This window comes from Myxocyprinus asiaticus, chromosome 29 (assembly GCF_019703515.2).
Source record: "Myxocyprinus asiaticus isolate MX2 ecotype Aquarium Trade chromosome 29, UBuf_Myxa_2, whole genome shotgun sequence".
NCBI classification, from domain to species: Eukaryota; Metazoa; Chordata; class Actinopteri; order Cypriniformes; family Catostomidae; genus Myxocyprinus; species Myxocyprinus asiaticus.
This window is the reverse complement of record NC_059372.1, coordinates 12,066,597-12,094,015: the sequence shown is the minus strand read 5'-3', so window position 1 is coordinate 12,094,015 and position 27,419 is coordinate 12,066,597. Positions and strand designations below refer to the sequence as shown.

Genomic DNA, 27,419 nt, shown 5'->3' with positions numbered 1-27,419 from the left:
TGTCTCTGCATATTAAGCGGGGATAGAAGAAAGTATTTTAAAACTGAAAAAGTTTTTGTCGTTTTTAAAAACTGTACTTGGTGAGAACATTATCTGACCCTTTGGCATTTGATCTTACTGGTTCCAGTTCAAGACCAGCAGGTTTAATGGGCCAATGATGATTTTTCTGGCACAGAAACTTTTCTTTGGTGAAAAGGCCCGGAATAGTGCCAGATTTGTCATCGGTTCCGACACTGTGATGGTAAAAAGAGGTAATAGAGACAGCAAACAAATCCCAACTGATTTGGTGCCTACACGAATATTGAAACATGCACAATTTTTATGTGGCTGCTGCATCATCTTTGCGCAGTGTATTGACATTCTCAGATTGAGTGAAACTCCTAGTGTTTCTTCCTCCCACTTATTCAAGCTGTCAGTAAAATATTCCCGTCATGTGGGCAGGCTTTAGCTTGGCCTTTAGAGGTCAGGTTCATATGAGAATATACAGAGCTGAGCTCACGCTAAAGACATGTTTGTCCTGTTGATCTCACAGCAGACAAACCAGCAGACCACGATTATACAAGAAAACAAATTCACCAATATTTTCGTGATTTACAATGGTCCAAATTGAGCCAAACAGGCATTGTGTAATTCACAATTTCCAGTACTTAATTTTTGTTCTTTGGATGTTAAAATGAAAGTTCACCCGAGCAACATCCTTGTGTTGTTCCAAACCCATATGACTATCATATGGAACACAAAAGATGTTAGCCAGAATCTTAGCCATCTCAGAATATTGTGAATATCTCTTTAAGTTCTTTGTTGTTGTTTTAAATTGAAAGGATGTACTTCTATTTCTATGACTTTGTGCAATGCCGTCCCAGAAGAATCATGCCTGTTGTTACTCAACATATGTCCACACACATGCGGTCTCTTTCTATCTTAGGTCACCAAAGACGACTTCATGACATTTGATCACATCCTCTGCATGGACGAAAGCAACTTGAGGTACGTGCACCCGTTTGGCTTGACTGTATTTTTGAAAGTATCTTTTTTTTAAATATGTTTTATTTTTAATCCATCTTCAAGGGAACATTTGGACTAGAGTTTCCCTGTGACTTCTCGTTGAGTTGACAAGCAACAAAGTGATGGGAAACAATTAATCCCTTGGGGGAGGAGGGAGGGGATTTGAAATCATTGCTCTTAATTATTACTTCTGACAAATGTGGGAACAGATGCAAACTACCACCTTACAACCTTACTCTGCCTCTCTGGAATCAGAATGCTAATTGATGTTGAGCGAAATAAATATATCATGGATCTGTTAAGAGCAGAATAAGTATAAAAGCAAAGGAAGAATTTTAAAAGGTTTCTAAATAATAGAAGACCTACAGCTAAGTGCACCTACCCACTTAAGGCTAGGGTATACTTTGTTTTTCCACATGCGATTAAAAATTTTGATATTTTTTAGTATAGTCAATGGCAGATGCATTGTGCAGACGACTCGCACAGTCGTAGACTGTCCATGTACAGTCCAGTTTTTCTAGACATGTGAACAGTCTGCGTCTTTGACTGTCACATGCACTGTGCGCGAGACGTAGCGGCATGCAGAAAACCAAAGTATACTTTGGCTTTTAGTTTACAGTACTTCAGAGAATGCTGCACATCCATTGATTTCAATTGCAAGGATGAAGAGAAAAAACACAAGTGTTTTTGCGAAAGTGATGGCCTAGATCCAATTTCCTCTATTTTTCAAGCTCACCCAGCTCTTTCCAGACACTCAAAATGCATCTTATACATTTCTATCCATCAATCTCGCCATCAAACCTTTCTCTAGTGTTTAAGTGGCAATTCACACTGAACGTGTTTTTGTATCCATTGGTGCTGTTTTTGTTTTTGTTTTTTTTTATCCCCTTTTCTCCCCAATTTTGTCATGCCCAATTCCCACTACTTACTAGGTCCTCGTGGTGGCGCGGTTACTCGCCTCAATCCAGGTGGTGGAGGACAAGCCCTAGTTGCCTTCACTTCTGAGACAGTCAATACGCGCATCTTATCACGTGACTCGCTGTGCATAACACCGGAGAGACTCACAGCATGTGGAGGCTCATGCTATTCTCCGCGATCCACGCACAACTTACCACATGCCTCATTGAGAGCGAGAACCACTTATCGCGACCATGAGGAGGTTACCCCATGTAACTCTACCCTCCCTAGCAACCGGGCCAATTTGGTTGCTTTGGAGACCTGGCTGGAGTCACTCAGCACACCCTGGATTCAAACTCGCGACTCCAGGGGTGGTAGTCAGCGTCAATACTCGCTGAGCTACCCAGGCCCCCCATTGGTGCTGTTTTTTAATAGTTTTTTTGTATGTAAACATGTGCTGGAGGGACATCTGTGGCTGGGCTGGTGTGCCTAGTTTTTTAGACGTCTTATTAAGTAAAAAAAACAGCAGTCAACTTTTGAAAAGCATCTCAAGATTCCATTCGTTGAACTTCGTATAGCTTTTTATAATGCAAGAACATATTAGATCTTAAAGGACCCTAAGGACACATTCATACACTCATCTCCACTGTTTTTCAATTGTTTTTCTATGTAAAGGTTCTCGACACCTCTGACTGTTGCTGCACGTCTCACTTTGTTTCTCAGCGTCTCATCCATGAGTGCCGCATTGTTTTTAATTATTTTAATTATTTTTATTTTCTCCCCTTTTCTCCCCAATTTGGCATGCCCAATTCCCAATGCGCTCTTATTCCTTGTGGTGGTGCAGTGACTCACCTCAGTCCATGTGGCAGAGGACGAATCTCAGTTGCCTCAGCTTCTAAGACAGTCAGCCCGTGCATCTTATTATGTGGCTTTCTGAGTGCATTACCGCGGTGACTTGGCGCATGTAGAGGCTCACGCTATTCACCGCGGCATCCACGCACAACTCACAACGCGCCCCATCGAGAGCGAGAGCCACCTTATGGCAACCAGAAGGAAGGTAACCCACGTGACTATACCCACCCTAGAAACCGGGCCAATTGTTTGCTTTGGGAGCCTGGCTGGAGTCACTCAGCACACCCTCGATTTGAACTTGCTATTCCAGGGGTGGTAGTCAGCGTCTTTGCTTGCTGAGGTACCCAGACCCCTGCCATGTTAATAAAATGCAGTGTCAAGTTAAAATAATCAACTTTTCAAAATGCACCTTGAGACACCTCCATTATGCCTAAAGTACACTTCGGTCAGACAGAAATGCTGAGCGACGGCATACAGGATGCGTAACGTAAAACTCATCATCAGCAGAGTACTCGAGCACTTAATGCGTGCAGCATGATTTTTCTAACAGCGCATCTTTGAATGCACAGAATGTGCATGTGCCTGGAATTATTTGCACTAATTAGTGGGTCCACATTGTGGCAACACTCACATTTGAGTTGTTGCTGTCACAAAGAAGCACTAGAAGATGTAACTGCTGGTAAACATCAGGAGACACAGGTAAAAACAACAACAGTGGATCATTTGTATAACTCATGTCTGAAGGACTATAAAGACATCCTTAAGGGTCTAAACTCCTGAAGAGAAATAGTCCGTTGTCTCATAGCAGTAGTAGCGCATATGCGCCAGCCGCCTGTGTATCAGGCACAGTCATATGGAGTATACTTTGACAGGCTCGCATTTTACTGTATGCAGACGCTGAGCGTTCACATCAAAATCTAAGTATACTTTGGGCTTTATGTTCCCTTTGTTGCACTGTCTAGCTTTTTAAATGCAAAAACATGTTTGATCTGAACGGCCACTAAGGCACCATGCACACACGTTCATAAACTCATCCATGCTGTTTTTCTTTGTAAATATTTGCGCTAGATGGACGTCTTTGACCATTTTGGCATGTCTCGATGTTTTTCTGAGGGTTCCGTCCATGAGTGCTGCATTTTTAAGATACGGTGTCAAGTTAAAATAACTTCAACTTTTAAAACATGTGCCTTTAAAACACCTGGATTCCATTAGTTGTGCTGCGTCTAGCAGCAAGAACATGTTCGATCTGAACAGTATCTAAGGCATCATATCAACACTTTCATACACTAGTATGTACTGTTTTTCCAATTGTTTTTCTATGTAAACATGCACTAAATGGACATCTTTGAATGTTCCGCCACAGTTTGCTTATTGGTGTGACTTTTACACTAATACACAATTATAAACCTGAGAGCAAGGGGGAATATATAGGAGCTACAAAGTATCTCAAACAAAACTCTTTAATATGCTTCAAAGAATAATTAAATGCATTTACATGCATGCCAATACAATAACTACCAAAAATCAAACTGGAACTTGGTGATATAAGCCAGCTCTTGTCATTGTTTGTACAATATGTATCAAATGGTCAATGGGCATACCTTAAATGGCTGAGAGAAGGTCATAGTTAGCACCAAAGAGTGGTGGCTGTTAGTTGCTATCATTTGTGAAAGTGGGAAGAAAAGCAGAGGGGGAAAGTGAAATATATAGAGCAAGTGAAGTAGACGGGGCAGGAGGGTCACTTTTCTGTTTGGAGGGGTGTGAGGGGATAGTGTCTGAGTCACATGTTCCTGCTAGATCCAGTGCTTGTTAAGAAGATTACTGAGTTCTTTAGATTCCAAATCTTTGCTCTGTGTTCCTTGGTCTTGGCTTTTCTCTTCTCCTGATGCTCAGCACAATGGACTGACAATTAACCGTTTCACAATCACAACATCAGTAGGCCATTGAGTTAAGTGATGTACAGTTGAAGTCAGAAGTTTACACACACCTTAACCAAATACATTTAAAATCAGTTTTTCACAATTCCTGACATTTAATCGTTGAAAATATGGCCTGTCTTAGGTCAGTTATGATCACTACTTTATTTTAAGAATGTGAAATGTCACGTGGCGCCATGCAAGGGTCGGACGTGTAAACGGTGAGCTCTGCGCACTTTGCTAGTTTTTAATACTTTTGTGTCATGAGATTCGATACACCCTGTTTCATAACTGTTCTATGAAGACAATATGTCAAAGAATTCAAAATCTTCAGGCTCTGGAGACATTAAAAGACACTTACATGCTCAAGCTGATATCCCTGACAGGGCCGCAGAACGGGGAATCAGTTTGGACGGTGCGGTGGAAAAGATTCAGAGTCAACTGTTGAGCTTATCGGCAATGCTGGCGAAGGTCGTTGCTGACTTGGAGGATCTTGCTGTAATACGTCAATCGATCACTGCCATGGAGACAAAGTTCTCTGAATTGGTTACAAGAGTGGGGGACGTCGAGAAACGGATTGATTATCTGGAGTCTTCGGAGAGGGAATTAGCTGCTAACCCGCTAGCGACCAAGACGGACTTGGAGCGCGTTTGGAAAAAGTTGGAAAACTTAGAGAATCGTAAACAACATCCGAATTGTTGGAATTCCTGAGAATGAATAAGGCCGAGATATGGTGAAATTCCTAGAGAAGCTCTTCCCAAGTCTGCTCGACATAACGGCCATAAGCTGGAAATCGAGCGAGCTCACAGAGTTCCGGCTTGGTGATCCGCTGAGGGAGACAGGCCCAATCAATTCTGGCCAAATTTCTGAGATCATCCGATAAAGATTGTGTGTTACATGAAGTGAGGAGTAAAGGAAGGCTTTCTTGGAAGAACCACAGCATTTTCTTGTTCCCAAACTTTGCGAATTTGACGAGAGAAACGTGATCGATTCAAGGAATGCAAGAAACTCTTACATCAATGGAAGGTCGCTTTTGCACTGATGTTCCCGGACAAATTGAGAATAGATACTAAGGATGGCCGCAAAATATTTACAAGCCCACAGCAAGCGATGTCCTTCATAAAGTCAATGGAATGAGTAAGTCATTGTGTGATGCTCTCGATGCAGCCAAGTGGACTTGACTCACTGAACATTCACTTGACCGTCCGAGGAAACTGGGCAACTTCTTTGTTTCTTTTTGTGTTGGTTCCGCCTAGCGGCTGGAGTTTGTTTTGTGGAATAACACTCCCTTCGGGGCAGTTTGTGGATGTATCTGCATGTTCTTTGTGCTTATGCCTCCTATTGGATGGAGTGTGTTTTGTGGAATATTTCTTGCAAACATTGGAGTGATTTGGGCATTTGTTACTCTTGTGTGACAGCCAAGTGGGCCTGACTCACCGAACATTCACTTGACTGTCAGAGGAAACTGAGCGGCTTTTTTGTTTCTTTTTGTGCTGGTTCCGCTTAGCGGCTGGAGTTTGTTTTGTGGAATAACACTCCTTCGGGACAGTATGTGGATGAATCTGCACGTTCTTTGTGCTTATGCCTCCTATTTGATGGAGTTTGTTTTGTGGAATATTTCTTGCAAATCATTAGAGTGATTAGGACGTGTTACACTCATGTAACTGCCGAATGGGCCGGCTCACTGAACATTCGTTTGACTGGCCGAGGAAACTGAACAGGCCTTTTTTTTTGCTGTTTCCGCTAGCTTCTGGTTGATTTTGGCTAATATTTACACACCTAACACTGATGTTCAGGGCTTTTTTATAGATCTTGAAGGGATGTTGCACCCCTCATGATATAATATTGGGAGGAGACTTTAATCTTTTGATGGGCTCAGTCCTTGATCATTGTGAAGCAAAAGTGTGTAAGCCCCCTAGAGCAACACTGACGCTTCACAGGATGCGTAAAAATCTTGGTCTTACAGATATTTGGAGACATTTGAACCCATCTGGTAGGGACTATAAATTGTTTTCATCAGTCCATAAGATTTATTCTAGAATAGATTTTTTTTTTAATGTATAAGTCCCTCATTTCATCTGTTGTTGATTTGTTCAATTGGAAACATTTTAGTCTCAGATCATGCCCTGGTGAGTTTAGAGGTGTTGCCACATACAGAGAAAAATAAATCATATAGTTGGTGCTTTAATGTATCCCTTTTACAAAATCCTGAATTCCAACAAATGCTAAAGGCTGAAATCAATGTCTACATGGAGACCAACTGGACCTCGGTATCCTCTGTGGGCGTGGCTTGGGAGGCACTTAAGGCGGTTCTTAGGGGTTGGATCATACAGGATGATAATGCTCATTCATCAAAAAAATCTGCTGGTGGTGAAATATTTACCTCAGCCATTGATATTAATATTGCTTTTAAAGAATTCTATCCTGATCTCTATAGTTCCATGTCTTCTTTACTGATGAAGATATTAGAAACATTGTGGAACCATTAGAACTCCCTAAACTGACGACTGAGCAAAAACATTCTCTTGATTCTGAGATAACCTTTGAGGAGCTTGGCGAGGTAATTAAGGCCATGCCTACAGGCAAGGCTCCGGGGCCAGATGGCTTTGCCGCTGAATTTTTTAGATCCTATGTTACAGAATTGGCTCCAAGTTTGCTAGAAGTTTATACAGAATCATTAAAGAATGGAAAGCTTCCGCCAACCATGACACAAGCCCGGATCAGTCTGATTCTTAAAAAGGACAAAGATCCAAGTGAGTGTAAGAATTACCATCCAATTTCCCTGATCCAGCTAGACGTTAAAATATTGTCCAAAACTTTTGGCTTATCGATTAAGTTATGACACCTCTTATACATATAGATCAGGTGGGGTTTATTCGGGGCCTCTGCTCTTCTGATAACATTAGGCGCTTCATCAATATCATGTGGTCAGTGGTGAATGATCAGACTTTGGTCACTGCCATCTCACTCTAAGGCGAAAAGGCATTTGATATGGTAGAATGGGATTATCTTTTTAATATTTTGGAAATGTTTATTGGATGGTTTAAGTTACTTTATAGACACCCATTAGCGGCGGTACAAACAAATGGATTAATTTCAGATTATTTTACTCTGGATAGGGGCACCCAGCAGGGTTGCCCTCTTTCCCCATTATTGTTCTGTCTTGCCCTGGAACCATTAGCAGCTGCGGTAAGAAAGGAGGATGATTTTCCAGCTTTTGCTTCACGCAGATTATATTTTATTATTCGTCTCTGACCCTTCTAGATCTATGCCTTGCCGCCACAGATTTATAAATTCCTTTTCTAAGTTCTCAAGATACAGAGTCAATTGGTCTAAATCCGAAGCATTGGCTCAGACAGCGTACTGCCCAGTAACTGCTTTTTAGCCGGGCGTCTTACTGTGGCCCCAACAGGGCATGAAGTATTTGGGCATTTTATTCCCAGCAAATTTGTCTGATTTAGAGTTAATTTTGACCCCTTAATAAAAAGGTTTTCGAGCGATGTGGGCAGGTGGGCTTCATTACATTTATCTATGATTGGGAAGGTTAATGTTATTAAAATGAATTGTATTCCAAAATTTTGCCTACCTGCTACAGTCTCTCCCTGTAGATGTTCCCCTCTCTTATTTCAAGCAATTCGATAGCATAGCGAAGTCCTTCGTTTGGAATGGTAAGCGTCCCAGATTACATTTCAGTAAGTTACATAGGCCGATTGACAAAGGCGGGCTAGGCCTACCCAAGATTTTGTTTTATTACTATGCATTCGGTCAAAGACATTTGGCTCATTGGTCGCTTCCACCTGAGAGAGCCCCTCCCTGGTTTTGTATTGAACAGGAAGCTCTTGCCCCTATTTTGCCATTGCAAAGCCTTTCTATCAAACTATTTGGAGAAGTTAAGTTACACCCCGTTATCTCGCATTTGCTCTCGGTATGGACAAAAGTGTCCAGAGTGTTTAATTCGGACATTTATTTAAATGTTGCCTCGAGCATATGGCAGAACCCAACATTATGTATTAATAAGTCCCCTTTCTGCTGGTCAGAGTGTATTGTGAGGGAGGTTAATACGCTCGGTGACCTATGTTAGAGTGGAGTGTTGATCTTTTGAAAATTTGGTTCAACATTTTGGGATTCCCAGATCTCAGTTTTATAGGTATTTACAACTGTGCCACCTGCTATGTACTATTTTTGGGAGTAGCATACACCCCCCTAAAGGGGTAGATACTCTGGGAATGGTGATTACTGCTTTTGGAAAAGGTCATGAGGCATCAGTGTATTACAACCTGCTAATTCAGAGTCTAGGGGACGGAGCTTTAACTTCTGTCAAGAGATTATGGGAGAAAGATTTCAACTTGGTATTGGAGGAGGGAGTGTGGGCTAGGTTTCTAAAAAGCGTCAAGTCTGCATCTAGAGATGCAAGGGTGCGCCTTATGCAATTCAAGATTTTACATAGATTTTATTGGACACCCTCTAGATTGTATAGGCTTGGTCTTAAAGACACACCCACCTGCTGGTGATGCCAATTGGAGGATGGAGACATGGCCCATGTTTTTTGGTGGTGTGTTTGTGAGGTTTAAATGCTGATTCTATGTTTATATGTTTTTGCTTTTCTTTATTTATTGTTAGTATCAATAAAAAAATTTAATTACAAAAAAGATTGTGAAAATGTCAGAAAAATAGTAGAGGGAATGATTTCAGATTTTATTTCTTTCATCACATTCCCAGTGAGTCAGAAGTTTACATACACTTTGTTAGTATTTGGTAGCTTTGCCTTTAAATGGTTAAACTTGGGTCAAACATTTAGGGTAGCCTTCCACAAGATTCTCACAATAAGTTGCTGGAATTTTGGCTCATTCCTCCAGACAGAACTGGTGTAACTGAGTCAGGTTTGTAGGCCTCCTTGCTCGCACATGCTTTTTCAGTTCTGCCCACAAATGTTATATTGGATTGAGGTCAGTGCTTTGTGATGGCCACTCCAATACCTTGACTTTGTTGTCCTTAAGCCATTTTGCCACAACTTTGGAGGTATGCTTGGGTTCATTGTCCATTTTGAAGACCCATTTGCGACTGAGCTTTAACTTGCTGGCTGATGTCTTGAGATTATATATCCACCTAATTTTCCTTCTCATGATGCCATCTATTTTGTGAAGTGCACCAGTCTCTCCTGCAGCAAAGCACCCCCACAACATGATGCTGCCACCCCGATGCTTCACGGTTGGGATGTTGTTCTTCAGCTTTCAAGCCTCACCCTTTTTCCTCCAAACATAACGATGGTCATTATGGCCAAACAGTTCAATTTTGTTTCATCAGACCAGAGGGCATTTCTCCAAAAAGTAAGATCTTTGTCTCCATGTGCAATTGCAAACTGTAGTCTGGCTTTTTTATGGTGGTTTTGGAGCAGTGGCTTCTTCCTTGCTGAGCAGCCTTTCAGGTTATGTCGATATAGGACTCGTTTTACTGTGGATATAGATACTTGTCTACCTGTTTCCTTCAGCATCTTCACAAGGTCCTTTGCTGTTGTTCTGGGATTGATTTGCTCTTTTCGCACCAAACAACATTCATCACTAGGAGACAGAATGTGTGTTGTATTGTTTGTACAGATGAACATGGTACCTTCAAGCATTTGGAAATTGCTCCCAAGGATGAACCAGATGAACCAGGAGGTCCACAATTTTTTTTCTGAGGTCTTGGCTGATTTCTTTTGATTTTCCCTCGATGTCAAGCAAAGAGACTGAGTTTGAAGGTAGGCCTTAAAATACATCCACAGGTACACTTCCAATTCAGTACCCCTCCTATCAGAAGCTAATTGGCTAATTACCTAAAGGCTTGACATCATTTTCTGGAATTTTCCAAGCTGCTTAAAGGCAGAGTTAACTAAGTACAGGTGCATCTCAATAAATTAGAATGTCGTGGAAAAGTTCATTTATTTCAGTAATTCAACTCAAATTGTGAAACTCGTGTATTAAATAAATTCAATGCACACAGACTGAAGTAGTTTAAGTCTTTGGTTCTTTTAATTGTGATGATTTTGGCTCACATTTAACAAAAACCCACCAATTCTCAAAAAATTAGAATACATCATAAGACCAATAAAAAAAAACATTTTTAGTGAATTGTTGGCCTTCTGGAAAGTATGTTCATTTACTGTATATGTACTCAATACTTGGTAGGGGCTCCTTTTGCTTTAATTACTGCCTCAATTCAGCGTGGCATGGAGGTGATCAGTTTGTGGCACTGCTGAGGTGGTATGGAAGCCCAGGTTTCTTTGACAGTGGCCTTCAGCTCATCTGCATTTTTTGGTCTCTTGTTTCTCATTTTCCTCTTGACAATACCCCATAGATTCTCTATGGGGTTCAGGTCTGGTGAGTTTGCTGGCCAGTCAAGCACACCAACACCATGGTCATTTAACCACCTTTTGGTGCTTTTGGCAGTGTGGGCAGGTGCCAAATCCTGCTGGAAAATGAAATCAGCATCTTTAAAAAGCTGGTCAGCAGAAGGAAGCATGAAGTGCTCCAAAATTTCTTGGTAAACGGGTGCAGTGACTTTGGTTTTCAAAAAACACAATGGACCAACACCAGCAGATGACATTGCACCCCAAATCATCACAGACTGTGGAAACTTAACACTGGACTTCAAGCAACTTGGGCTATGAGATTCTTCACCCTTCCTCCAGACTCTAGGACCTTGGTTTCCAAATGAAATACAAAACTTGCTCTCATCTGAAAAGAGGACTTTGGACCACTGGGCAACAGTCCAGTTCTTCTTCTCCTTAGCCCAGGTAAGACGCATCTGATGTTGTTTGTGGTTCAGGAGTGGCTTAACAAGAGGAATACGACAACTGTAGCCAAATTCCTTGACACGTCTGTGTGTGGTGGCTCTTGATGCCTTGACCCCAGCCTCAGTCCATTCCTTGTGAAGTTCACCCAAATTCTTGAATCGATTTTGCTTGACAATCCTCATAAGGCTGCGGTTCTCTCGGTTGGTTGTGCATCTTTCTCTTCCACACTTTTTCCTTCCACTCAACTTTCTGTTAACATGCTTGGATACAGCACTCTGTGAACAGCCAGCTTCTTTGGCAATGAATGTTTGTGGCTTACCCTCCTTGTGAAGGGTGTCAATGATTGTCTTCTGGACAACTGTCAGATCAGCAGTCTTCCCCATGATTGTGTAGCTTAGTTAACCAAACTGAGAGACCATTTTGAAGGCTCAGGAAACATTTGCAGGAGTTGATTAGCTGATTGGCATGTCACCATATTCTAATTTTTTGAGATAGTGAATTGGTGGGTTTTTGTTAAATGTGAGCCAAAATCATCACAATTAAAAGAACCAAAGACTTAAACTACTTCAGTCTGTGTGCATTGAATTTATTTAATACACGAGTTTCACAATTTGAGTTGAATTACTGAAATAAATGAACTTTTCCACAACATTCTAATTTATTGAGATGCACCTGTATATGTAAACTTCTGACCCACTGGAATTGTGATTATAGTCAATTAAAAGTGAAACAATCTGTATGTAAACAATTGTTGGAAACATTACTCATGTCATGCACAAAGTAAATGTCCTAAACGACTTTTTAAACGAAAACTATAGTTTGCTAATATTAAATCTGTGGAGTGGTTAAAAAATTAGTTTTAATAACTTCAACCTAAGTGTATGTAAACTTCTGACTTCAACTATATATCTTTTTTGGATTATTCAAAGTAAAAAATATACCATTGAGGAGATCAATTGTTGTGTTTTTTCCTTCCCTATGGTATTAGGACTTTGTGTATAGGAGTGGTTTGGCTTAATGGTTAAAGACCTGAGCTGGTAATCCAAAGGTCATAGGTTCAAACCGGGAAGGGGTGATCCCTGAACTGTAGAGTTAATGAGACTCCCCATTGCAATTGTGCCCTTGAGCAAGACTCTTATCCCCTTGTGACGGCTCTGTAAGTTGTACCACAAGTTTCTTTGGATACGAAAGCATGTGATAGGGGGCCTGGGTAGCTCAGTGGTAAAAGACTCTGGCTACCACCCCTGGAGTTCGCTAGTTTGAATCGCAGGGCATGCTGAGTGACTCCAGCCACATCTCCTAAGCAACCAAATTGGCCTGGTTGCTAGGGAGGGTAGAGTCACATGGGGTAACCTCCCGCAAACCGCAAAGTCCGCTTAAAATTGTGATAGATGCAATTCAATTCCAATGTATTTGGGAATATTTCAGAAATAATGTTCATTTTGCCTACATATGCGCTTCCAGCGGTCCCCTTATACAGGGGAAGTTCTAACTATGCAAAAATACAAAAAAGGGCTAAAATGGTACTGTCACTTCAAGAATAGCGTCATCTCAGAGAAGTGTTTTGGCTGAATGCTTAGTTGAATGACTTCTTTAAACGTCTCTGTGCTATGTGTGATTATAATTAAATGTTTCTATTTTTGTTGTTTTTGAGCAACAGCCGACTGTAAAGAACAGAAAGAGACATTATTCAAATGGATTGCATGGATCTATTCTTTGGACACACATTACATGGAACGAGTCAAACCAAACTTTTACTCTTGAAACACTGAAAATGCATTGAAAACTGTGAAAAACTTTTTCACCACTACTCAATCACTGGTGAGTGAAATCTGAACATTTACCAGCCATTGAGTAAAAAAAAGTTATCTACAACCCCAATTCTGAAAAAGTTGGGACAGTATGAAAAATGCTAATAAAAACAAAAAGGAGTGATTTGTAAATTATATTCACCCTTTGCTATATTGAAAGCACAACAACTAAACATTATATGATAAACATTATATGACAAATGGCCCTGATCAAAAGTTTACATACCCTTGAATATTTGGCCTTGTTACAGACACACAAGGTGACACACACAGGTTTAAATGGCAATTAAAGGTTAATTTCCCACACCTGTGGCTTTTTAAATTCCAATTAGTGCCTGTGTATATATAGTCAATGAGTTTGTTAGCTCTCACGTGGATGCATTGAGCTGGCTAGATACTGAGCCATGGGGAGCAGAAAAGAACTGTCAAAAGACCAGTGTAACAAAGTAATGGAACTATATAAAGATGGAAAAGGATATAAAAAGATATCCAAAGCCTTGAAAATGCCAGTCAGTACTGTTCAATCACTTAAGAAGTGGAAAATTCGGGGATCTCTTGATACCAAGCCAAGGTCAGGTTGACCAAGAAAGATTTCAGCCACAATTGCCAGAAGAATTGTTTGGGATACAAGGAAAAACCCACAGGTAACCTCAGGAGAAATACAGGCTGCTCTGGAAAAAGACAGTGTGGTTGTTTCAAGGAGCACAATACTTGTTGACCCTTCTCCAAACATAGCGCTTATGGTTGTGACCATAAAGCTTTATTTTGGTTTCGTCACTCCAAATTACAGTGTGCCAGAAGCTGTGAGGTGTGTCAAGGTGTTGTCGGGCATATTGTAACCGGGCTTTTTTGTGGCATTGGCTTCTTTCTGTGAACTCGACCATGCAGCCTATTTTTGTTCAAATATCGTCATATTGTACTCCTTGAACCTTGAAAAAGGTTGAACCAAGCAACTGTACCAAGTGTAAAAGCAACCCAAAATGTTGACAAAAATCCCAAAGATACATTTCTTAAGTTATCTCTGCATCATTATTTACAGTCAAGTGCAAGTCACACTAATTGTGAATGAACAGTTTAAAAGAACCCCTGAATTTACTGTACATCTGGTAAGATCAGGGTTTTCCATAAAATACAGTGTAGTATTCCTGTACAAGTCTCCATTATACTGGAAACCCCCAGTGGAAAAGGACTGCAGTACACCGTACCATTTGTAGTTATTGGCTGCAATATGTTCTAGTCATTTAGGATTGGCCCTCTGGGGTTGGTGTGTTGCTATTTGATTTTGATATTTTTTAACTGTGTATGCATAGGAATGTGTGTCTTGGTCTCGGAGGGCTTTTAGAGAAAGAACAGACAGACCCTGTCATCTTGCATTGCCACTTAAGTTTATCGCATTCTTAAATTAGTCTGAAATAACTGCAGTGAAGTGCAGAAGGCCTTCCATTGATATGATTATGCATTATTCCACTGGCTGCACAAGATCTGATGTATGGGTACATTTTTTCTTGCAGAGATCTGAACAAGAAGGCAAGCAGCGTGAAAAACTGTAAAGCCAAGATTGAGCTGCTCGGCTCCTACGACCCTGAAAAACAGCTGATTATCCAAGACCCGTACTATGTAAGTATACACGCACACAGCAGGATCAGCCTCAAACACAAGTCATTTATTGCCAAATGTAAAAAAAATAAAAATAAATATTGCACACAGTATGTTTGTAGATACTCCAAACTGAAGTGTTTTGTAAATTTAGAATCGCATGTGCCAATTAAAAAGAGAGTTCACCCCAAAAAAGGAAAATTCTATCCGACACATTAGCGACGTTAATAATGGACACTTTTCTTTTATTCTGAATGAAATCATTCCAATTGATGATTCCGAATGTACTGTTTACATAAAGGCGAAATAAAGTGATCGGGTTGATGTGCGCATTTTTGTGTCGCAAGCATCAAATCGGAATAGATCTTTTGACATCTTACACTGCAAGATTATTCAGCATATCTCATCCATAATGTTGTAGAACTGAAAATTTGGCCCTTTTGTTATTCTTAGATTTCACCTGGTAGTGTTCGCTCTTCAGCCCTTTCCAGCAGTTTTTTTATTTGGTCTATTGACCTGTTCATTCCTGCTTCTTGCCGTTTTTGGAACACTTGCTTGAACAAATTGGTAATACGTGATTTGCGGCTTTCTAGTCTTTTGACTATTTTAAAATTTAAAAAAATGTTTAGCAAGAACATAGTGTTGCCGACGGACCAATTGTCTATTCCGACCGCCATGTTTCTTCAACTAAAGCTACTTTGGCTTGCGTGAAACATTATTATGTCATTTCCGTGTCTGTAATGAACATGCTCAAAAATTTCCAATTGCAGAAGCTATCCAATCAAGTGTTTACATGACTAAAATTTTGCGGATTATCAAAGGTTTACACCACCACTTTCAATCTGAATGACATTTCAGTCGGATTTGACCAGTTTATCCTAATTGACATGGTTACATGAGACTTTTTTATTCGGATTGGGCAAGTAGTCCGATTATAAGCGGATTATTAGGGTCCATGTAAAGGCAGCTATTGGGTTGTGGAGCTCATGCAGACAACATAGAATGAATCCAGCTTTCAACGTTTCACAATTACATTCCTTTCCTCTCTCACCTCGTCATTTCTGGCTTTATCTCCAATCTCCTCTCAATAAAAGTTCCAAAAGGCCAAAAATACAAAAAGAAATAACAGAATCCTTATGTTAACCACTCCATATTATCACAGAGGGTATGGAAGATCCAGGCCAATTAGATCCTTTGGATTGTCTACACACCATAAAATAGCATACCGCTCCTTGGGTAATGGAAATTAATCTGACTACTGTATATCTGTTTAGATCTAGTGTGGTGACTGTTTCAGATCAACTTAGCATCATTACACAAAGAACATCGTTAGTTCATTCGGATTTAGTTGTTTTCCATAACTATTCATTTTTGGGTGAATTATACCTTTAACATTTTAACACTTCTTCAACTGTAATCATTGTTTTGAAGGATGATTCTTACGTGACATCATTTGACATTTTGTGTTGGATAGGTTGGGGAAATCAAGAATTTTTTTTTTTTTTTAATTCATCTTAATATTGCAGAAACAACTAAGTATGCCATTCGTAGGCAAAAACGGCAAGAAACAGCATGTTGGGCGGCTCTTTTCAACTGTTAGTGTTGTGTTTAACAAGAAAGTTGTTCCTTGTGGTTAAATTGCACTTGTTTAGCAAAATCAGAGTACATTATTTTCATGGTTGTTGTCAGAGGTCGACTGATACTGGATCTTGCCGATACGACAACTAAGGTGGTGGAAAATGCTGATAACCGATTCATCAGCCAATAGTTTTTAAAATAGATTAAGAGAATGTTACAAGATTTTCTTAGTCGGCACAAACATAGAGGCCAGAGTACAAAATGAATAAAATCCCAGATGTTGTTTACTTTTCAACCAATAATAATCAGAAAAAAAGAAGATTGGGTGCATAACATGGGACTTTTAACACTAAACAAGGCTGAAACACACCGGGGACTCTTATTTTGAAGTGATGGAGACTTGGCTCCATTACAATGCTCTATTTGTAATATATACCAAATGAAGCTTTTTATTGCCTATTTATTATTATTATTATTATTATTATTATTCACAATATATGAAGTTGGAGACACGATGTATGTGCTGACAAGGGACGTTTCCATATAGTCAGATGTTTTTTTGCATGCCCTTGCTTCAGTTTAAAATGTAATTATCGATGGACCACAGAAGAATAAGGCATTGATATTTTCAGATAACCAATAGTTCCAAAAAGCATTAATCGGTAAAAATGATATCTCTAGTTGTTACTATGGGTATTTAAGGGTATCTTTAAACTTTTAACAATGTTTAAACCACAAAAGTTTTTAGTGTCACAAGTACACAGATATGTTACATCTGACTCACAGGTTCCTTTTGATTAGCCAATAGATACAACCACTAACCTCATGTTTGGAAGGAAGCAATGGACAACAGACAATGAGAGATGATAGGGAGGAAAAGGGTTTTATTTCTTGAGAAAGAGAAACAGAAATGGGAAAGAACCTGATGGGCCACCCTTACTGAGGTCATTAGAATTCCTCCTCCAGACAACCTAGAAACTGTCGGGTCACCCATCATACATCAACTCTCCGAGAGACATCTGTGAAGGTCAACAAACTCAGTTTTGGGTACATGTGGAGGTCTTTAAGGACACATTTTGATGATGTCTAAATAGGGGGACAGCTTCCTCAACATCTTGCTGTGTTTTGAGAAAATAATAATACTTCACATGCTGCAAGGTGTAATGCCAAATTCAGAGGAAAGTTGGATGTTTCCTCTCCTAAAGTAATTCTTCCTTTCATTGGCTAATTGAGCGGTCGTGAGCCAGTTGGCTGATAGATGAAGGTGATTCTGCCATTGCAGAATAACAGGAAACTGATCTTTACACTGAACAACAACTTTACAAGTGCCATGGCATGCGTTCAGACCCCATACAGCTCAAGCCAGCCACACACACACTCACGCAACAGTCTTCAGGCACCAGACAGCTGAAATTTCCTGTTTCTTCCCCCAGGATTCCAATCTGAAAGGAAGTGCAGTGCTCTTGAGAGCTGCGTCTGGTAATGATGATAGAATTGTTGGTGTTCAGCGATGAGATCCACGGCCATTTTTAATTATTTGAACTGTTGAAACTGAGCTAATAGAACCTGTTCTTGGGCTCAAGAGCGGAAAATGCAAAACCCCTTTCAAACATTAAGAGAACTGTTGTGAACAAACCACAGCAAAAGAGCTCTGCATTGACCGCCAACTTCCATGACGTGCTGTGAAAGATGCAATCGAGTCTGTCTCCCTACATTCTCAAACTACTTATACATTATTATTATATATCGGAATATTTTGCAGTAAACTTAAAATGCATTGTTGTTATAATTAAAGGCTTCAGATAAATAGTTGTATTTTTTGCCATTGGTTTTAATTTAGTTAAGTCATTCGCAGTGTTCATTAAAGACATTAAGTACATAGTCTTTTTGTCTAATTTTCAAATGCTTTTTTGCTTTAAATCAATGTATGTAATGTTTTGATTTACCTCGGAGCTGGTACTTTATGAAATCCCTATGAAAAATATGAATGGGGAAAATACTTTAGAAACCAAGACGGTTGAAAAAGTGCCACTGTTGCACTCTATTGTATTTTTAGTGCTCTTATTCTTATATAACAGTCCATGGCGGCCCATTGAATAGTATGGTAAAAATGTTTGAAATTTGACACGTATTGGGGCGAGTCTCAACTTTTACCATGCCAAATTTGAAATCTCTATCTCAAGCCTTCTAGCGACACCAACAGTGGAATGTATCACTTACTTAGGGAACAAAGTTGAAAATTAGGGTTAAATTTGTATTTGTTTAATTTTGTTGTTGTTGTTGAATATCCTGTTGCACTCGGAGTGAACTCACAATTGCTTCTTGCATCTATATTTTAATTTTATAATTTTAAATGTATTTTTTATTTTTTTTTGCAGGGGAGTGATAAAGATTTTGAGACCGTGTATCAACAGTGTGTGAGGTGCTGCAAAGCCTTCCTGGAACAGTACTCATAACACAAACGCATTTATCGACCCTCTCCTGGAACCTCCAACACCAATCACACCTCATCATAAAATACTTGATGTCTAGTTCAGTCTGTCACAAATGGAAAGATACACCCAATGATCCAAGCTTCTCCATAAGCAAAAATACACACCAAATAATAGCAGTCTATGGAGAAGCCATTTGTCTTGTAAAATAAGTTATTAGGATGCTTGCTTAAGCAGATATAAATAGATTTGTTGTATTCAACTGTATATGTTGAATTGAGGAGAGTAACTAAACCAAAATCAACCATGCTCAAACTTGCCTGAATGTGAAAATTACTGCGCTTCCTTCTCTACACTAATAAACTGTAATTGTTCCTGATTTTCTTGAATATGATTGTGGTTGTGCCAGTGAGACACTGACGAGACACACTTCCTTCTGTGCGATTGTCTTATTTCCTCCACTTTTCCTTCTCTCTTCCAATCGTTTCTTCTCTCACTCCATAGCTTTATCTATGTCATCTTCTTTAAGAGTTTGATAATGTTTTACTACCATCACTACGATACTAGCAACAAAATTGTACCATTATCTTTGGTGTGGCTAAAGACAAAAATTAAATAACTCACAAATATTCAAAGCATCCAACATTAGCGATAAGATGACCTGAACTCCCTCCCTGAAAAAAATATATTTTTTGATGCCAAGATAAACTGAGAGACACTATGAAATATGTTGCAGAAGATGGGGGTATTATTTAAGTATTAAGGACACAAAATGTTTAAACAATCATAATTTATTTAAATATATTTTCTTTTAAATATACATATCCCAACAATCCAATTGTATGTTCACTTATATGGTTGTCAAAGGGATTTTAGGTCTCATTTGTACAATATTTACATATTGACTATGTTCGTCACTATACATCATGTACGTCAAAATACACTGAATATATTCCACAGTCATACACTCATAGTCTCGCACAAAAAACTAAAAGCTTTTGGTCACAGATTACAGCAAAGATCCACCTCTCATAAATGTCTGCTGGCAAACAGAAGAAAAAAAGAAACGTTCATGCAGTTAATGGGTTTTCAGTGCTAGCACAGAGAAAAGGAAAGCTCATATGAGCACTGTATTGAACTAAATAATTTCTCGTCACAACTCTGTAGTATAAACCCCATTGAGGCACGTCGCATGAAAAACATAAGTATTGAATAACAAGTTTCATTAGCTGATGAAAACAAAATGCAAAACCAAGACAATCCCTTTTTTCATAGTGAAATGACTGGAAAACTGTTTTTCTTTTTTGGCTGAAGGGTTTTGACCCAATGAGCCAGATGTTTTTGGCTTTCATTCTTTGATGTCCTCAATATGCATTTTAAAGTTGGCTCTGAGCAGAGTCCATCAGTCTGTCCTTGAGCAAGTGCATCCCGTTATTCTTGGTCCGTAGCCGCTCTGTCAATTCTATATTCTCTGAACAGCCAGTGTTCTAGACGTGATGTGATGATTAAGTGGAATGTTGCATGTTTTTTTTTTGTTTTTTTACTCTCTTCTCTTGTCCAAAAGGCACTTTTTTTTCTTCTCTGGGTCACTGTGGTTTGGCTTCAACCTGCTTAATAAAGGAAGTGAAATTAAGTGCTGTTTCAGACTTGGCTGTGTTGTATACAGGTGTGCACTTGGATGCATCTGAAAATTCTTTGCCTTCCAAAATGCTATGAAAGATTGAGAAACAGGATTTGTTACATAGTACTCCCTCCACAGTGGTCTTAGAAAAAACCATTGAAGACACGTTCAGACTTAAGTGCTCGGTGTCATCATATACCTGCTTAAATCACATCCCGGAGATCATACTCTAAAATACACAGGTGTATCTTTAGCTCCCTTTAACAGGAAAAAGGGATCTAAAACTGGAAATGTGTTCTCAGTCATAAAAACTTCTACAATGTGTCCTCTCTGAATGTGTAGAATAACTCATTTTTGTGTTGTGCTCTTGTAACTGACCTACAGACTAAACATCATTCTATGCTTTATGCACCTGAACAGGATAGTTCAGCCAAATATGAAAATTCTGCTGTCAAAAATTAACTTTCTTCAGTGCAACATAAAAGGATATGTTTGGCATATTGACAGCCTCAGTCACCATTCACTTTCATTGTATGGAAAAAGATGCAATGCAAGTGAATGGTGACTGAGACTAAAAAATAAAAAAATTAAAAAAAAATAAAAGTTGGGAACAAAACTTTTTTTTTTTTTTTTTTAAATATATAAAAGGAGGAACGAGTCAAAAAATGCTGTGGTAATAAACATGCCAAAAATCCTGTTGATTGAGCTTAACTTGTATTGAACCTGGAATATTCCTTTAAGATTTTTCATCTGTTTAACCTGAACCTAACCATAAAGTCTAGACCTAACCACGATTTTAACAGGAAAATAACTTTTGTGTACCACGTGAGGAAAAAAAACGTAGTTCAGAACTAAAAAGAGAAAAGTATTACTGGTTATTGACATACATCAGTCATTCGTATTGCATAAATGTATATGGCATGAGTCACACAGACCTTTTCTTTCTCAAAACAAAGTGATGGATAGGAGGCTAGCTAAAACTTGATGCCTGTAATGTATCAATTTGAAATTCTTTTGAGTTTGTTGATTGATTGGTCTTTATAGAAATAAAAGTCATAACTTTCCTTACAAGCCAAATAAAAACAAATAAAAAATGTATTACCTTATAAAGTTATCCCTCTTGACACCTTGGACTCCCTGCCAGTCGCGTCAGGAGCCGTGCGCACCTTTTGTAGTCTAAGGACAGGAGTAAAGCTGGATGAGTAGGATAGTCAGCTGGATGAGTCCTGAATTTGTTGGCTATACTTTTTCTGTTAAAAGTCCATGTGCACAGGTATATCTGGGGCACCTAACCGACATCATGAACATAAAGCCAGTTTGTAGAGGGTCGTGGCGTATGCATGTGGGCAGAGATGTAACCTAGTTGTGGTGTCTGAATAGATGGGCATGCTCGGCTGTACTCACATGCAGGGATTGTGCAGTCTCTTGTGTTGTGGTAAAGCCTGTAGACATGCTTTCTGCATTTCGGACTGAAATAAAGAGGACCTAAAAGAAAACAAAACAGGTCAGAAATCTCTTGTCTTTTTGGTTTTTCCTTTATATTTATTTATTCGGCAGACACTTTTATCCAAGGCAACTTATAGTGCATTTAAGGTATACATTGTACAAGTATGTATGTGTTTCCTGGGATTTGAACCCTTGACCTTGACCGTTCCATGCTCTACCAGTTGAGCTACAGGAACAAAACAAAAAAACACAGATATCTCTTACCTGTTAAGTGTTTTATGATCTTCTCTTTCTTTCGGAGGTCTCTGGGAAAGATTTCTACAAAGAGAGAAAGAAACAGTCGTTCAAAGGTCAAATCCTGGATATCCATTGATCTTTAGGGAGAGATGATTCTGAAGCTCAGACAAATCGCTCAGATCAACATTCCCCAGCAATGAACACGCTCTGACTAAGCAGTTTAGCGCAAGTTTATATACGCCCCGGTACCCACCATGATTACCTCTTCATGCCACTATTATAATATTTAATTCAACTCAACATGACCAATACAAATATATCTGTAATGCTTTTTAACATCAGAAACACTTATGCACAATGGTCTGATGCTTTCTTATTTCATAAAATTATCACTTTACGTGTTATTATGACCTTCCAAGGTGAAGCCTCTAGTCACTGACACTGTTTATAAGTGCAGCACGCTTTCTATCCAAATTTACATTTACAAATATTGTTGACTGGTCATTTGCAACACCAATGGTGAGATTCTGATTCCTGGGTTGGTTATGCAGGCCATTCGGTGTCTTATGAAATGGGAGTCGCAGACCACCAATACCATGTGTCTGACTCAGCACACAACAGGTGAAATGCAAAACTATTTCACATAATGCTTTGAAAGCTAAGACTTTGTGCTTTTGTGGGCAAGCCACATATCTTTAACCCTTAATCGCATAACATGGGTCTTTAGTGACCCAGGACCTCATTTCACCCCTTGTACCTCATCCATTTTTTGGAGTTGTGCCCACACCTCTTTAGTACTCCTCAATCTTTCTCTTAGAAATATTGTAACACACAAAAAAGTCAGAAAAAAAAAAATGTATTAAATATTTTAAATAATGGCTTAAGCACCAAAGGTTTATAGGGTCATTAGAGACCCTAGGTATGAAATGTTTTTTTTTATTTTTATTTTTATTTTATTTTTATTATTATTTCACATCTATATAGGCTATCACAGGATATCTATTTCTTTGTTTATCACAAGAGAAATGACTACTATATTCATACAAATAACTACACTATCACATTGATTTTCTGTACAACGATGAATTATCAGTATCTCATATATTACACATTCTGTTTCTTACTCATGGTGGCACTGATGTATCAGTGATTGACTTGATTTACATTTGACATTGCTATTTGATGAAGAAACAACATGGAAGTAAACTATAGCAAGTACAACACATGAACAGTATGGTTTGACTATTGTCAGTTGGGTGTACTACTGAAATAATGTAAGTTGTGCATCTATTTAGACTCAATACGTGCCTGAGAAAATCTTATGCGTTATGTGTAGCTCAATGTGTGTTTGACAGCCAGTTGCATCTCATGAAATTTCAGTGTGAAAATAATGAATCCTGTTCTAGATTTGTCCTGATTTGTCGCATTATATCTTTCATATATGAAAAATAAAACATCAAAATATATTTTATTCTATTATTTTCTAACTGTCTTGAAAATATTTTGAAAATGTGACGTTATCTGGAAATTTTGTCAATCCATTTGTGATAGATATACGTGCCGGGTCTCTAAAGACTCGAATATGTAATAGTGTTTGGTGAAATTCGCATGCTTTTAAAGGTTCAAATGTGGTTCAAAGAAAAAGAAGGCATATGAAGTGTTTCCAAAAGTATTTGGACACTTTGGCCACACTTAAAATGTATTTAAAATGTATAAATGTTATTGCAGTAGATAAAACATGAAAACAAAAAAGATGCATCCGCAAACAAATGTTGCTAGAACTTTTCAGAAATTTCACTTTTCTTAGCCATTTTTGAATTTACTTTTAAACAACTGGTCCCAACTTTATATCAACTTTAGCTGATATGAAGTCAGTTCCATTCAAGTTCACATGTGTGTCATTCATCACATTAACTACACTGCCTGACCAAAAAAAAAGTTGCATACTATAATATTTCATTGGACCACCTTTAGCTTTGATTACGGCGTGCATTCTTCGTGGCATTGTTTCGACAACCTAATGCAACATCACAACATTTATTTCCATTCAGGGTTGCATTCATTTTTGGCCAAGATCTTGTATTGATGAAGGGAGAGTCAAACCACTCCGTAAAGTCTTCTCCAGCACAACCCAAAGACTTTCAATGGGGTTAAATGGGAATAAGCCCGTGCCATCAGGGAAGAAAAAATCCATTGATTGGATAACCTGGTCATTCAGGTAGTCGGCTGACTTCATTTTATTGCTGCTTAGTGTTGCTGAGCCTAGACCTGACCAATTGATCAATCCCAGATCATAACACTGCCTCCAGATGCTTGTACAGTGGGCACTGTGCATGATGGGTGCATCACTTCATGCGCTTCCCTTCTTACCCTGATGCACCCATTGCTTTGGAATAGGGTAAATCTGGACTCATCAGACCACATGACCTTTTTCCATTGCTCCACAGTCCAATCTTTATGCTCACTAGCAAATTTAAGTTGTTTTTTCTGGTTAGCTTCAGTAACAAGTGGCTTTCTTATGGCCACACAGCTGTTTAGTCCCAATCCTGTAACTTCTTGTCGCATTGTGCATGTGGAAATGCTCTTACTTTCACTATTAAACATAGCCGTGAGTTCTACTGTCGAGTTTTGACGATGTGACCAAGCGTTTTAGTGATCTCTGATCACGATCATTCAAGATTTCCATGAAGCTGACAATTCACCACTATCCTTCCAGGTTTTAATAATGCATTGGACAGTTCTTAACCCAATTCCAATGATTTCAGCAATCTCCTTTGTTGTTTTCTTTGCTTGACGCAGGCCAATAATTTGCCCCTTCTGAAACACAGTAACATCTTTTCCACGACCATGGGATACGACATGGTTGTTTAAGAAATGATAAGCTGCACACTGCATCAGTTAGGGTTAAAAGAATTGTTGCCAGCTGAAACATATTAATCACTGCAATAATTATCAAATCATAGACTCTTAAGTATCTGTTTATTTAAATCCAAACTTTTTTTTGCCAGGCAGTGTCCAAATACTTTGTCTTACTTCTAAACATTGTGTCTTACTTTGTTGACGTTTTTAAACCTAATATATATATATATATATATATATATATATATATATATATATATATATATATATATGTGTGTGTGTGTGTGTGTGTGTGTGAGAGAGAGAGAAATGTTTTGCTTGGAAAATGTGCTTGTGCTATCCTAAATGCCACTTTTGGTTTGATATTTTGTTAATAAGTGTGGCTGAAGTGCCTAAATACTTTTTGGGGTCACAAGCTACACAACCTGTGGACACTTACTGTCCTAGCCCCCCACTTACCTAGTATTGTTTCCCCATTCTTCGTTTTCAGATTATCCTTTGGCTGAAGCGCGCGCTCTGTCTTTGAGGTTGTTTGCGCGCGCTCAACGCCAGCGCTGTTTTCAACCTGTCTCGTGATGTCTAATATCCGTCTGAACCACGTTTTCTCGTCCTTGTCGACGTTGTTCGCGCTGGCATCGCTGTGTACGGTAGTGCAGATTAACAATACGAGCCCCATGACGACCACCGGAGCCCGCAAGGCGCGCATCGCTCCCGCAACCAGAGTGTACAAAAGTACGGCACTGCCCAAGTCCTCAATCGTGGTACAGCCTGGTGAAAGGGTGACAATAGTCCACTTTTGATGATTTTACGTTAAATAATAGTTGGTATGTTTAAACTTAGACTACATTACCAGTCAAAAATGTGGACACACCTACGTGTTCTTAATTATTGGGTTTTATCCACATTTTAGAATAATAGTAAAGTCTTCAAAATGTGAAATATAGCACAAAAACACTTAGGTAGACATTCTTTGCCTAGATTATTACATATGCACACATTCATTCAACTAACTTCAGAGATGCTTTTAAAAGAGCATTAAGGAGTTCCCATGTCCTACTCGTCTATTACAAATAACGTTTTTGTTTTGTTTTTTACTAAAAAGTTAATTTTGTATAGAAACTCATATGTTACATTTCAGAATATAAAGCATTTAAGCATAGCTTTTAGATCAACCGACTTTTCAAGATCACGAGAAACATTAATTCAGTCAAATGTCTCCAAACTTTTGATTGGAAATGTATATCAAGTCTTGTAACTGTAACTAAGTTCTGAAGTTAACTGTGGAAATACTACACAATTTGGGGGGTGTTTGCATGCATTTCTTTTTGCATATAGTAAGTTTAGATCCAGAGACATAAGTGGAAGCCAGCAAAATTGGGGTGATATGAGAGAAAGAAACCCCGAAGGTCACAAGTGGATCCAGTAAACCTACCTGTGGACGCTCGTATCGTGGAGTTACTTTTCCTTAATCCGTTTGGGGCGATTGAGCGCGCGATGTATTTTGTTGAGTTTCGGGTGCTCAGGCTCAGACACGCGAAGAGAAAAAAAGAGAGTGAGCGATCCTTTAAAGGGAACTGTCCTTTATTATACTTGAGCGTGGGAAGTGTGCGTGGTCGGTCTCTCTTGTGATGTTTCCGAGGCTTGAGGTGAAAACTCCTGAAAGCTCCTTGAGAGCATTGAGCGCGCGCCGCTCGTTCGTGAAGTCTCGAAACATTCGCCGTCGATTCTTGCCAATTTATTGAGGCTCGCAGACGGAAGGAGTTGTCCCTCGTGGGGTTACATGGCCGTGTCTTTAATTAGAAACGCGTTACACAAACGCCACATCTTCATATTCCCGTTTCTCTCCCGCAGCATCACTTTGACTTTTTTTCTTGCCCACTCCATCTCATTAGAGCACTTAAAAAGCTGCGCAGGAAGAGATGTAGGCAATACCAGGAACTGTCCCACACCATTCCACAGACTGGAACTCCAAGAGTGACTGAAAGTCAGGTTTTCCCCTCACACACCACCATATATCACCATTTCATCCACTCAGATCTCCAGAGGATTGATTCGAGTTACAGATCGATGCCCGGAAGTGGCTGCAGCTGATGTAATTATTGTGCGTAATGGTAATAATAGCAAGGGTGAAAACTGAGTAGCCTACTATACACTTCGGATTAGTTTGTGTTTGCTTTCGTTCATACCACTCCCTCAAAGCAAAGGAGAACACGGAGCTATTGGCTTCATGTCACTGGCTTCCATCCCGGTCACATCTGACAGTGATTTGTGTGCCCTTTTATACCAGCATAGCATTGCCCGGTTAATACCTTTGTTAAACTTGTTCTCTTTGAGACTGTTTGGCATTGTTTACATGGAGACAGATTTACCTGTGTGGATCTTATCAGTGAAGTGCTC

The 27,419-nt window shown here is 39.2% G+C and overlaps 2 protein-coding genes across 5 annotated transcripts in view; one reads left to right on the top strand and one right to left on the bottom strand.

Annotated features, from left to right (window-relative positions):
- Positions 1–20,492, top strand: part of LOC127419928 (low molecular weight phosphotyrosine protein phosphatase-like) — a 36,129-nt gene extending 15,637 nt beyond the window's left edge. For both annotated transcript variants that reach the window (XM_051661751.1, XM_051661752.1), the window contains exons 4-6: positions 926–987; positions 14,765–14,870; positions 18,806–20,492. In XM_051661751.1, coding sequence (XP_051517711.1) covers positions 926–987; positions 14,765–14,870; positions 18,806–18,883 — 246 coding nt within the window. In that variant the 3' untranslated portion in view covers positions 18,884–20,492. The remainder of the gene's footprint in view (positions 1–925; positions 988–14,764; positions 14,871–18,805) is intronic.
- Positions 20,342–27,061, bottom strand: LOC127419927 (ALK and LTK ligand 2a-like). Of its 3 annotated transcripts, none has more exons than XM_051661750.1 (6): positions 26,455–26,987; positions 25,482–25,790; positions 22,191–22,244; positions 21,885–21,965; positions 21,583–21,656; positions 20,342–20,466 (listed from the first exon to the last, which is right to left on the bottom strand). In XM_051661750.1, exons 2-5 carry the CDS (start codon positions 25,726–25,728, stop codon positions 21,592–21,594), a joined length of 447 nt encoding a protein of 148 aa, XP_051517710.1. In that variant the 5' UTR covers positions 25,729–25,790; positions 26,455–26,987; the 3' UTR covers positions 20,342–20,466; positions 21,583–21,591. The 3 variants fall into 3 exon arrangements, with proteins under 3 accessions (XP_051517710.1, XP_051517708.1, XP_051517707.1); XM_051661748.1 differs by having other exon boundaries at positions 20,355–20,469; positions 26,455–26,988; XM_051661747.1 differs by lacking the exon at positions 20,342–20,466 and having other exon boundaries at positions 21,606–21,965; positions 26,455–27,061.
- Between the last annotated feature and the right edge of the window lie 358 nt (positions 27,062–27,419).

Coding starts and splice junctions, on each gene's coding strand:
- LOC127419927 (XM_051661747.1), bottom strand. CDS start 25,728: ATGCGCGCCTTGCGGGCTCCGGTGGTCGTCATGGGGCTCGTATTGTTA. Junction 22,245..25,481: donor GAATGGGGAAACAATACTAG/GTAAGTGGGGGG, acceptor CTCTCTTTGTAG/AAATCTTTCCCAGAGACCTC. Junction 21,966..22,190: donor GATCATAAAACACTTAACAG/GTAAGAGATATC, acceptor GTTTTCTTTTAG/GTCCTCTTTATTTCAGTCCG.